Below are 11,921 nucleotides of genomic sequence, written 5' to 3' on the forward strand. Positions count from 1 at the left end.
CTTGACAAGATATTTTATGATATTATTGAATCTATGCTGCTCATCCCATCCCCATTGCATTCAGTGTGGGCTCACTTAAATAAAAATCGCCACACTTGGAATGCAACTACATTAGAAGGAAAGTTTATTAAGAAAAGGATTCTCAAAGCTCTAGGTCTGGTGTCCCAGTTCCCCCAAGCTAGAATGAAGGCTAAATTTATTATAGGTTAGGTGAAACTACTACTGAAAAAGTGCCAGAAACGACCTTGCTTGACCCATGAATCCAGGGGAATTCTAAGTCAAAAACAGCAGTGACTCGGAGCAATGTTCTTTTGCCACAACCCCCTTGGTCTTGGGGCAATTAGATTCTTCAAAAATGTCGGAATTTCTTTTCTTTTCTTTTTTTATGGGTTGGGAAAGTTCCAAAAAGAAAAACCAAGATATTTATGTTGTACATCTTGCTAATTGAGACTGCACAGCAGCTAGAGTGGCAGCTGGCTAATCTGGGCTGTTCCAAGTCATAATATATAACACATGCTGTAAAGATTATAATATGCTGGGATTGTGCTCATCACAGAGAACATACTCAGATACTCTAAATCTTAGAAACTTTGAAAGCCGAAGCTGTTCATCAGATATACATGCTGTTTACACTACAAGGTTCATTAAATTCAGATTCCAAAACATTACAGCAATTAAGACATATATAATTATTAACAATCTGATATTGAAACAGAATTCCTCTATTTTCCATGCACTGACCAAGTAACCGTAAAACTTGGGAAGAATAATCAAGCCGGAAAGAGGTGAGAAACAGCTCTCATACGGATGAAGAGATGGAGCCTTGAGTGACTTCTTCAAATCCTGGCAAGACTCCACTTGAGTTAGACCTAAGAGACCGGGGTGAATCCAGGCTTCGACGAAGAATCCTCCCTATGGCCGAGATAGGGTGCTCCGTTTCATCTAAAGGACTATTCGCCTTGAACTGATTGCAGAATTTGATGTGTCGGTCCAGTGCTTCCTCGGTGGAAATAAGCGTATCCGATCTCAGAGCCTCATCCTTGACGGCCTCGATGCACAGCCCACAAATCCAACGGCCCTGGTAACGTTCCCGGACACGCAGTATATATGCAAGGGTGCACTCCTCTGTGAAGCCGCAGGACTCACATTTAACGCAGTGAATTTCGATCGGAGCTGTCGCTTTGCTGGGTGGGTTTTGAGTGTCTATGCTTGAAACCGCCATTGCAGGGAACAAACATTGAATATTCCTTCGTTTTTTGATCTGTTCTTATTTCTATGTTTTCTAGACTATGTTTAATGTTTTCTGTTTTGTGTTCTGTGTAACTCTTATATTGTGAAGGGAGAGGAACAGGTAAGTTAAAAAAGATTGTGTCATGGAGATGTGATAAAAAAAAAAAAACAGACAAATGAAATTTAAGCGAAAGAATAAAATGGTTGCCAATTTCCATTTGCCATGCTTGTGGCTGTCCCACAGATAAATCAGAAATTATCAAAATTACTATGAAATATATTCCAACATAAACTAAAATAATAAAAACTCATTAACCTAAATGAGATGAGGATAAATTAAACCCATTATAGATCCAAGTATTGTGGATTTTGGCATGGTTGATAAAACTCCAAGTGATTGAGACTTTGGGATTCAAATGAAAACCTGCGGCTGCTAAAATTGCTGCCACCAGACAGCCAGATGTGACCACAGCAACAATATACTTTTAAATCAAAAACCTAATCAAGATGAAACTTTTTTCCGTATAAAATTCATAACCACGATCATAAAAGTTACATTAACTGACCGTATATGAATATGTTCAGGTTCAGCGTTGAGATACTACTCTTCAATGCATTGCTCCAAATCTTATGAAACTGAGGCCAGCTTAAAAGAAAATATAGAACCATATTTGAGGTTTCTACTGTAATGGCAGTAAATGTATTCCCATATAATCCCGCAATGCTGATCTAATATGAAGCTTTTAATCAATGAAACTGTCCATTACTATAATGATGTTCAAAATCCGGGTTTTAATCTTTTGGTTATAAATATTACAACTATGGGTCTTTTTCTTATCTTCTTCCATTTCAGCGGACATCTGGTCCTTGATAATTGGAGGGTAGTGGAAGTCCTATACACAATTCCAACTACTCTTCTTATTAATCCAGCAGAAAATTCAAATCATAGCATTTAGAATAGTTCACAATCATCATATCTCACTATCAGAGATTTCTCTCAAACAAACATCTTTGTAGCAGCATTTTTCAGTTCCCTTCAGAAGTTGTTGGGTCTTTTTCATGGGTTTTTCTGATGAACTCGGTACTTCAAATCGTCTTCATCTTGCCTATATCTCCTCACCTACTTGGAAGTGCCACTGGCATCCAAAATACTTGTTGCAGGTAAGCTTGCTAAGGTATTATTTTTTATCTTTTAGACACTTTGTTTGTTTCTTCTAGTAGAGGGTGACTAAACTTGGGAGAAGGATTATTGAAAGGATTTTGTAGATAAAAATGGTGTATTTTGTGCTGAAACCAGGGACAGCTCGATCAAAAGACTGCACAGAAAAGGAAGAGACTTAGCTTGGGTTGGAATCAGAACAGCTAAAGGAGGAGGCTTTATTGTCTGTGACGGCCAAAGCTTATGACGTTCTTTTTCTCCAACCATGCTGCAAAGGTTTAGCTAAGTTTAATTAAGAATTCGTATGTCTACTCTTTTTCATGCTAAAAGAGAGCGGTATCAGACTTCATTCAACGTCAGAAAAAGACAATGGTGCAAGGCAAATGAACCATGTGCAAGATTTGCTCACTCTTCTTCTATACGGACAAAGGCAAGGCCAAAACTGGTAAAGAGGTGTGGCAGTGGCAGCTTCCTTATGAGAGGACTCCTCTTTCACACCTTCACCGGCAAGGGGAATCTTTTCTTCATTTTGTTGTAGGGACCAGATAACTACAATTGATGCCTCATTGTTTGGTGGCATATGTTTTTTATGATAGATACGGATATTGTTATCCATTTCTTGTTCTATTTTGCGTTTGTTTTTAAACCCTTTACCTTTTTATCTGAAATATTATTTTACTTTTGCGTATTATCCAGACCAAGAGATAATTGCATTGCAACATGTTTGCTGTCATGAAAGATGAGACGAAAAACCAAAGACCCACCACCATGGACCACAGCACTTGACCTTATATGATTAGGCCCCATCAAACTCATCATAGGACATGTTAACTGGACAAACTATAATAGCAATTTGCAGACTTTCAACAATTTTAGACAATTATAATCTAAATGCACCTGCAAGCTGCTTCATCTTGGAGGAAGTCAATTCAGAAATAACATGAATTTAATTATAAAGTTTCGAGCAGTAATAGGAGGCAACATAAATGTAAGCTCTTCTAACCCTCTTTCAATCCCTCTCAAACATCATGATCAACTAAAGCATGTATGTTGTTTTAAATAATAGAAAGGTTTTTGCAGCAGCTAATATTGGTCCATGCTCACTAGTCGCGCTCACTAATAGCTGTCAGATGTTCATCAATTTCCTCAGTTGACAACACTCTGAAAGCTGGATTATTAGCTTTCACCACTCCCACCTGCCAAACATTAAAAGATATGTATGTATGTCAACTACAGTTCAAATGAGGGAAAACAACAATAATTCCAGTTTCAGCTAGTACAGGGAATATATCTATGCAATTTTATTAAGAACCATAATCAAATGCATTAGAGTGAGAATACACCACAAGCAGACTCTGAGACAAACAAAGGATATCCTGATAGTGGGTTGTCTTCAGATCCCACATTGGCATTGCGTGCAAGTTTCTAGTAGGTTACACACAGGATTCCATGGTACTTCAAACCAGCTAGCTTTTAACTACCGGTGTGTCCATCTGGCTAAAAAGGCAAATACATGTGTGTGGCGCTTCCGCATGTCTGGACAACCCCATAGTGTATCGTTTTTAAATCGCATCAACAGTATGCTCGAGCTTCTTATAGTTTATAGAGGAGTCCACAGTAGTTAAAATTAGCAGGCTTTAATACTGGTGTTCCTTTGGCCAAAAATTATGCTAATTATATACACAGCTTATCTTCAGGAAACATTTATTAGATATGAGAAAAGCACCAACGATATTCAATCATTCAAACATTTAGATGGTGCAAACTTATAATGGTAAGATAATAAATTCTATATCTACTAACAAGTAGAAGGATGAGCAGCCTCATCATACCTCTATCTCAGTAGCCTTGAAATCCTCTTGAAGAACAGACTGTAGAGCAGAAATAGCAGTCTGAAGAATAGAAGTAATAGGAAGCATTATATAAATATGATTATTTTAGCTATTGTTGAACGTGCAGTCTTTGGAAACTTCCTTTACCATTAATAACAAAAGTAAAAGTATAAATACCTGCACTGTTTCCTCATAAGTAAAAGCAGGGTCATTCTTCATCTTCTTTTCCAAGAAATTAATTGCCTCTTGCTCTTTTGATCCGGCACTGGTTGCCTGCAACATACCAGTTAAAATTATTCCCAGCAGCAAAGCGCTTACCATAAAATTGGTCAAAAATAATTTTGAACCCATGCTATTGCACAAATAAATTCATATTGGAGAACAAACACGCTACTTTCATGCCTAAAGAGAAAGACAAAGAAAATGAAATAGTCAATATCATTAACTCAAGGTAGCAAAGACCCACAATATGATGGTACTGGATAACCAATATTAGATTGTTGTATAAATCTCTTTCTAAGAATTTTTTTTATTTGGATTTGACCTTCCAAACTCTATGGTTTTGTGGTCTTCCAGTATCGGAAATACATTATAAACAAAAAAAAAATATCTTCAGCAATTATATTACTACATCTACAATGCAAATACATGTTTGAAAATTATAAGGTCAAAGAGAACTATTATAGGAAAACAGCAATGAATCATAACCATAATAATAACATATGCTTCTGAAACCAGATATTAGAACCAATGTTAATAATCCAAACTCAATGAGCAATGAAAATTAATTTGCAAACTACCTTGTGGCCATAAAAATGGCCTGCTGGATCACATTTGTAGAGTTGGGGCCCCTTCTCTTCATCAATACCCAACACCATAGCAACTTCACAGAAAATTATATGAAAGATATTACAGGCAATATTAGAGAAAGTTACTTAAAATACATTAGCATATATCTAACTGAAAAATTGTAAAAAATCTACTGTTACAAATACAAGTAATTAAAACAAAATCATATTCATAAGATTTTAAAGAAATCATAGACATACCAACTCCAAGAGGTCTCATATAAGCATGTTGAGTGTAAACCTGTGATTTGTCAGCAATCCTACATCAATAAAGCACGTTACTCCAAATAAGTTGTACAATCATCGAGATGCACAAAAACCCATATATCAAAGAAAAATCAATGAATTTAATAGTAACATGAAACGCAGTCAGTTATTGACTTTAGAACCAAGATTATATTCACGAACGAACGAAAATAAAGTGCATTGCCTCCAATATGTGAAGATGAGCAGTAATGAATCAGGGTCATATATTTTTGTCCAATTTGTACTGGAACACATACAAAGGCATAAACTTGCAGCCAGCTTATATCAAAATGACCAGTTCTTGATGTCAATAAGTTTATTCAACATTATCTCGAAGAACTCTACAAATACAACAGCTACGAACAGGAAGACAACTAAACATCGTTACTTTCAACTGAAGAAAATATAAGAAACATACCATTTGGACAATACATCCACAGGCATCTCATATCCATATCTGAAACGAAACTCAGCTGCTTCATTCCTTGCCTGCTGGACCAAGGTCCTTGCATCAGCTGGAGAGCGACAGAGCCAATTATCAAAGCGTCCCTCACACAGTATTTGCATAGCAAGAAAGAAAATTTAACCTTAAGCATTAATCTAATGTAGTGAACAAAACTATATTTGAGTTCTATGCTGATGATAGGCAAGCTATTTAATGGGAGAATGCCGATCATCATGTGAATGCCAGGGTCAGCAACAGTTAGCTTATTAAGAAAACCATTCTGTTCTAGTTGTTAATTCTACAGCTTGCATACCTTTGATGCAGTTTTGGAGATTTTTGCAACCCTAATTTAGACTGATTATAAGTACATTAATCCAGAATCCTTAATATCTTAAAAACCCTAGTTCAATAGTTAACATAACAAAATCTTCCCAATTCGAACAAACAATATCAAGAAAAAAAAATGGCATTTAACAAAACTAAACCTGTCATGCCAGTAGCCAACAATCCAAGGAACTTAGTAATAGGGAAAAGATGAGTGACGCTAGTCTGATCCAAAAGTTTGTCCTGCATTACATTATTCCAAAAATTAAATACCCAAATAGTGAAAACCCCTTAAATAAACCAGGAAAAGTAAATAAAGGGAGAGTACGGACGGGAACTTTCTTCTGAGTAACAACACAGACGGAGTCTTTCCCTCGAACACCAATTGATGTGATCCCAGCGGCTTTCACTGCCTTAAACGCATACTCTGCTCAATTTATTCCAAAACCAAAATTGGGTCAAAGCTCCTTACAGGAATCAAAAAGAAGGCAGGCTAGTAGAGTGAATATACATACCGACTTGGAAAAGACGACCTTCGGGGGAGAAGATGGTAATATGGCGATCGTACCCGCCACCACTTCCTCGACTCATTTTCTCTCTTGTTCCTTTGGAATTGTCTTGTTCCTTCTTCTTTTTTATTGTTTTGGTGTTTTTGATGCACAGATTTCTTATGTAGAAAAGAGAAAGCTTCTTCTCCAAGAACGAAATTGTTAAGCTCTTTTATGACTCTCTCGAGTTAACTCACAATTAAAGAAAATTGAGTTATTTGTCCAAAATAGCCTTCTTTAATTTGTTTTTAAATTATTCTTTTTTCCTGGTTATTTCTCTCTTTTTCACAATCGCGTCCTTTTTCTGATAGGAACGTTGCGGCGCTTTGAAAAATAGGGTTTTGCGGTTTTCTTGCGTTCAACTTTTGTAAAAATACGTATAAGTACTCCTACTTTACTTCTTTTTCAAAATAAAACCTTGATTTTTTTCTTTTAAATAGAACAGATGAATTAGGTTACGTAGTATCCGTGAAAGCATGTCCATAAATAAAGTAAGTTTTGCTTTCTCCAAAAGTGGTGTCATCTGCTTTCTCCAAAAGTGGTGCTGATGACAATAGTTCACTCTTTTTTCTTTTTCTTTTTTTTTCCTTTTTTTTTCTTTTAATCGATGATAATGCCGGTAGTTTTAGTTTTTAGTAATTTTTTTAGTTGTTTCTTTTAGTTTTGGAGGAGGTTCTGCCAACCTCATATATATTGATTTAGTTTTAGGGGACTAGTTTTGTGCATCAACATAATCTTTCCATGATCTTTTACGTTGTCATTATCAATCGAAGTTTATTGTTGATGCAATTTGACAGTGGTGGGGCTAAGATGCTATTATTAACGATTATTCATAGTGGTGCATCTCTCGTAGTTTTCTATTACTACCAATTTAATGATCCTTATAGTTATATCTCATATCTCATCTCCACTAGCTTTTATGATCGTCACGACGTGCAACTATTAAAATTATGAGAACATGTGGTTTTGAATGCAATTTCCATATCTATTTATTTAATTTGGTGTTCTATTTCATCATGTGGTTCTAAATGCAAATTCTATTTTGGTTTATTTGATTTGATGTTTTATTTGTAATTATTCATGTTGTTATTTTGTAAGATGTGTTGTCATTCTAATTTGTTACCCCATTAACTTTTATCTACATTATTAATAAAATTTCTGACTAAGTTGGTCTCACGGGTTAATCAGGTACCAACTCAATTAAGAATGACTAATATATCATTTTATTAAATAACTACTATTATTATTTTGATGACCTTTTTGCTTTTTCTTTTAAAAGAAAAGAACTGATACTCTTTTACGATCACTAATTTTGGAAAATACCTAAAATTAGGTAACCTCTCTTTCAAAAGGAAAAATTATGCAATCTCAATTGGTTTAAAATCATTTGAATCCAATATGTACTTTTCAACCCCATTAAAATACCTAAATGATCTATTAGTAAGTACTAAGGTTCTTTAAAAAATATTAAAATTAACCAATGTGACATTAGAGATTTAAGATTTGATTTAAATCTTTTTATTTCTTTTTTATGTTTTTTATTTCTTTCCTTTCTCCCTATTTTTATTTGAATTGAAATATCTCTTTATTACTCAATAATGGTTGATTGCCAATTAATATTGTAGTAGAATGGTGGTATTTTAATTAATAACACTTACAGTTATGATATTTCAATTAGGTTTGTTGATTTTTTTTATATTATTTTTGTTATTTGATTTTGCAGTCCATCATATTAATTATTTTATAATAAAAATCTATCATTAATGGAATCTATGTTGTATTAATGTGCAAAATAAATATGACGAAGAGGAGGTAGATTATATTGGTGTTGATTTGTCGTTGAGATGTTTGAACGAGTTTACCCAAATGTTAAATTATAGTGCACTAATCCATGATTGGAAAGAGACAAAAAATAACAAAAAATAAAAAAGTGATTGATAAAAAGCCAATTAGAAGGTCATATGATTCATTAGATGATGAGTTTGATTCTAGATTTGGTCACTATATTTGGATTTATGCTATTAGTGATAGTGATGTCAAGAGAAAACGAAAACTTCCTGAATTTGATGTTGAAAAGGATATGTCCTGAATTTGTTGTAAGCATGATATTTAAAAATTTTGATGAATTTAATATTCATTAGTTAATCAGCTTGGGATCGATTTTAAGCATAATGATAAAGATAAAGTGGATGTAAGGTGCAAAGAATGTTGGTTTTTTTTTTGTACGAGTTTCTAAAATGTCAGACAAAATGACTATTTAAATCAAAAGCATTGTGAGTGAACATAACTGTAGTAAAATTTTTAAGAGAACTTTGCATCCGTTAAATGTTGGCGCATAGATTTTTAGATGTGTTCCACAATGACCCTAAAATGAAGGTGAATACGTTTTTAACTAAGGTCAGAAAGGAATTAAATCTTGAAATAAAATGGTGTGAAGGGATATAGGACTAAAGTAAAAGCATTGGAGATTATTAGGGTGAAGGATGAAGACCAATACTCTAAACTATCTAACTATTGCGGAGAGGTAAGAAAAATAAATCCTAGGTTCAACACCATTTTGCATTAGAGAGATCATTGTTTCAAATATGCACCAAAGCATTGAAGCATGGCTTTTTGGCTGGTTGTAAACCACCCATTTCGATAGATGGATGTTGGCTAAAGGGTAAATATGGTGGAGAATTGCTTATGGTAGTAGGTATAGATGCCAATGATTGCACCTATTCGATAGCTTATGTAGTTGTTGAGAGAGAGAAAAATAATAGTTGGGGGTTGGTTTCCAAAATTGCTAGCCAATGATTTAAACATCAAAAAATCTCATACGTGGACTTTTATGTTAGTGAAAAGGTTAGCAAGTAGCTTCGTACTTTATTATATGTTTCATGATAGACTAACATGTTTGTTTTATCTGTAGGGTCCCATTCTTATTGTACAATCATTATTTCCAAATGTTGAGCATAGCTTTTGTGTTCAACATATGTAACAAAAATTTTCTAATATTAATGCCCATAGAGGAAAGTCCCTTAAAGACCATTTATGGGTAGCAGCACGAGCTAGCTATATTGGTGAATTTAATTATTGAATTGAGAAGATTGAGAAGAAATGTGATAGTGCTTACAAGTAGCTGAAAAAGAAACCAACTCAGAAATGGTCTAGATCGCATTTTATAACTTTTCCTAGATGTGATATGCTTCTGAATAATATGTGTAAGAGTTTCAACAACTTACTTTTAGATGTGAAAGACAAGCCAATTCTTACAATGCTAGAAGTAATCGGTCCAAAGTTAATAAGAATATTTTATGCACAAAGAGATGCAATGAGGAGATTTAATGGCCAAATTTGTCCTAATATACAAAAGAATCTTCACAAGTTGAAAATTGAGTCTTTGCATACTAGATGGGTAGGAGGACATACATTTCAAGTTAGATGTTCATTAACTTAATTGGTGGTCAATATGAATAAGTAGACATGCTCTTGTAGGATATGGTAGCTAAGTGGACTACCATATTCACATGTAATTTCTTTTATCTTTAACTAAAGAGAGTATTTAGATTATGTGGATGATTGTTACAAGGTTGCAATATTTTTGAAAATTTATGCTTATATGATTAATCCAATTGTTGGTGAAGATCAATAGGGCTCTGTCCAACATGGAGATGCAGTTATTCCACTTGACCTTCCTAAGCCTAAAAGAGGGAGACACCAAACTGCGCAAAGAAAGAATATTGTTGAAATACTTGTAGAGAAGGAAAAGAAAAGCAATTTGTCCAAGTTATCTAGAAAAAGGTTCAAACTTACTTGTATATGTGGACAATAAAGACACAACAAACATTTTCAAGTTAATGAAAAGTATTTACAGTTATAGAATTTTAATTATTTTGAAACTAAATTGTGACACCCTTTAATTATTGTATAAATTGAGTACTTATGACCACCGTTTTTATTGTAGGAAATGACATAAGTTGATTCATATGAAGTGTTTACCAATTCATGAAAAGATTTTGTTGAAGACGTTTGACCAAGCAATATGCATGCGCCATATTTTCTTGTATGTTTAAAACTTCAGTGTTACTATTTTGTTTATTAAAATTGATACAAACTTTTAGTTGATGTTTTATAGGTTCAATAAGTAGTGAATTTTAGGTTAATAAATATGTTTTGTTTAAATTGCTTATTTTATAAAATCTTTACTTTTTCTAAACTTGTTTTCAGCTTTTACTTTATTGGCTTTAAAGGAATATTTCAGAGGCAAGAATAAAAAAAAGGTAGATCATCTAGGGAAAATATTACACCAATGGTCGATTAGTTACTTCATTCAAACAATAAAAATTTCCATGATTCATGGTGCAGTAATGGTGGATGTAGAACAATGAAAATAAAGGAAAAGTAAAGACCTCTTAGACAATAACATCGCCCTACCATTGATGGCATTGGCGATGAAGCTTCTGAAAGTTCAACTAATTCGACAACATATAACTTTTAATCGAAAGGACCAAATCCAGGCCTATTATTGATGGCATTGTCGATATTATAAAATCAAAAGTGACTCAGATCCAAAAAGCTAGCATGAGTAGTTTGTTAATAATATCACTAGTAGGCAAAGAACAACACAAGATACCAATGAACTAGATTTTGTTAACATCGCCCAAGAGAATTTGATAAGTAGCATTTTATTACATCAAAAGAAAATTATGATTATATTTTGTTAATAACATCACCAGTATGGTGTTAAACTAATGCATCACTTATATTTACATGATGTAAAACCAAAACGAGGTGAAAGTAACAATGCCGCTTATGATGCAAAGTCTATCCAACCTATTTTCATTCTTCATCTTCTCCTCTTTTAATTCGTTATGCGCTTTTGAGTACAATTGACATGACTCAAGAACTTCATCGTAGTTTTTGCTTCGACAACATAATTTAGAAGATCAATCTAAAACAAGCCGTTGTGAAACCAACTATTAGGCAATCTATTTGCATTAGGAATACCCCAAAGGAATTTTGAACATATTGTTTTATTTGTACCTTACATCCATAATAGAAACAAAATCTAAGGGGTGAAATGCTTTCAAGTCCATCGTTGTCACCATAATATTCAACTTCAGTCCAATCTTGGGGATGCTAGAGATAGCCATTGTAATGATTCTCCTTTATTAGTGTTAAAATGTTAATTTATATTTTTATAGACATTTTCATTTCCAATGAAATGAACATTAAACAACAAGAAATGGCCAATTTTAAACAATCAGGATGTTAAAAAAAAAAGAGAGACGTTTACTATTTAGATCC

General features: G+C 33.7%; 2 protein-coding genes across 3 annotated transcripts; both read right to left on the bottom strand.

Annotated features, from left to right (window-relative positions):
• Nucleotides 1-581: 581 nt before the first annotated feature.
• On the bottom strand, nucleotides 582-2,414 carry LOC107951082 (uncharacterized). Its single transcript, XM_016885992.2, has one exon. It carries the CDS (start codon nucleotides 1,220-1,222, stop codon nucleotides 800-802), a length of 423 nt encoding a protein of 140 aa, XP_016741481.1. The 5' UTR covers nucleotides 1,223-2,414; the 3' UTR covers nucleotides 582-799.
• Nucleotides 2,415-3,317: 903 nt separating this feature from the next.
• On the bottom strand, nucleotides 3,318-7,034 carry LOC107951081 (proteasome subunit alpha type-6). Of its 2 annotated transcripts, none has more exons than XM_041115306.1 (9): nucleotides 6,600-7,034; nucleotides 6,417-6,511; nucleotides 6,246-6,327; nucleotides 5,734-5,830; nucleotides 5,271-5,329; nucleotides 5,022-5,104; nucleotides 4,399-4,494; nucleotides 4,222-4,260; nucleotides 3,318-3,585 (listed from the first exon to the last, which is right to left on the bottom strand). In XM_041115306.1, exons 1-9 carry the CDS (start codon nucleotides 6,673-6,675, stop codon nucleotides 3,493-3,495), a joined length of 720 nt encoding a protein of 239 aa, XP_040971240.1. In that variant the 5' UTR covers nucleotides 6,676-7,034; the 3' UTR covers nucleotides 3,318-3,492. The 2 variants fall into 2 exon arrangements, with proteins under 2 accessions (XP_040971240.1, XP_016741480.1); XM_016885991.2 differs by having other exon boundaries at nucleotides 4,222-4,281; nucleotides 6,600-7,023.
• Between the last annotated feature and the right edge of the window lie 4,887 nt (nucleotides 7,035-11,921).

Source organism: Gossypium hirsutum, chromosome A06 (assembly GCF_007990345.1).
Source record: "Gossypium hirsutum isolate 1008001.06 chromosome A06, Gossypium_hirsutum_v2.1, whole genome shotgun sequence".
Classification (NCBI taxonomy): Eukaryota; Viridiplantae; Streptophyta; class Magnoliopsida; order Malvales; family Malvaceae; genus Gossypium; species Gossypium hirsutum.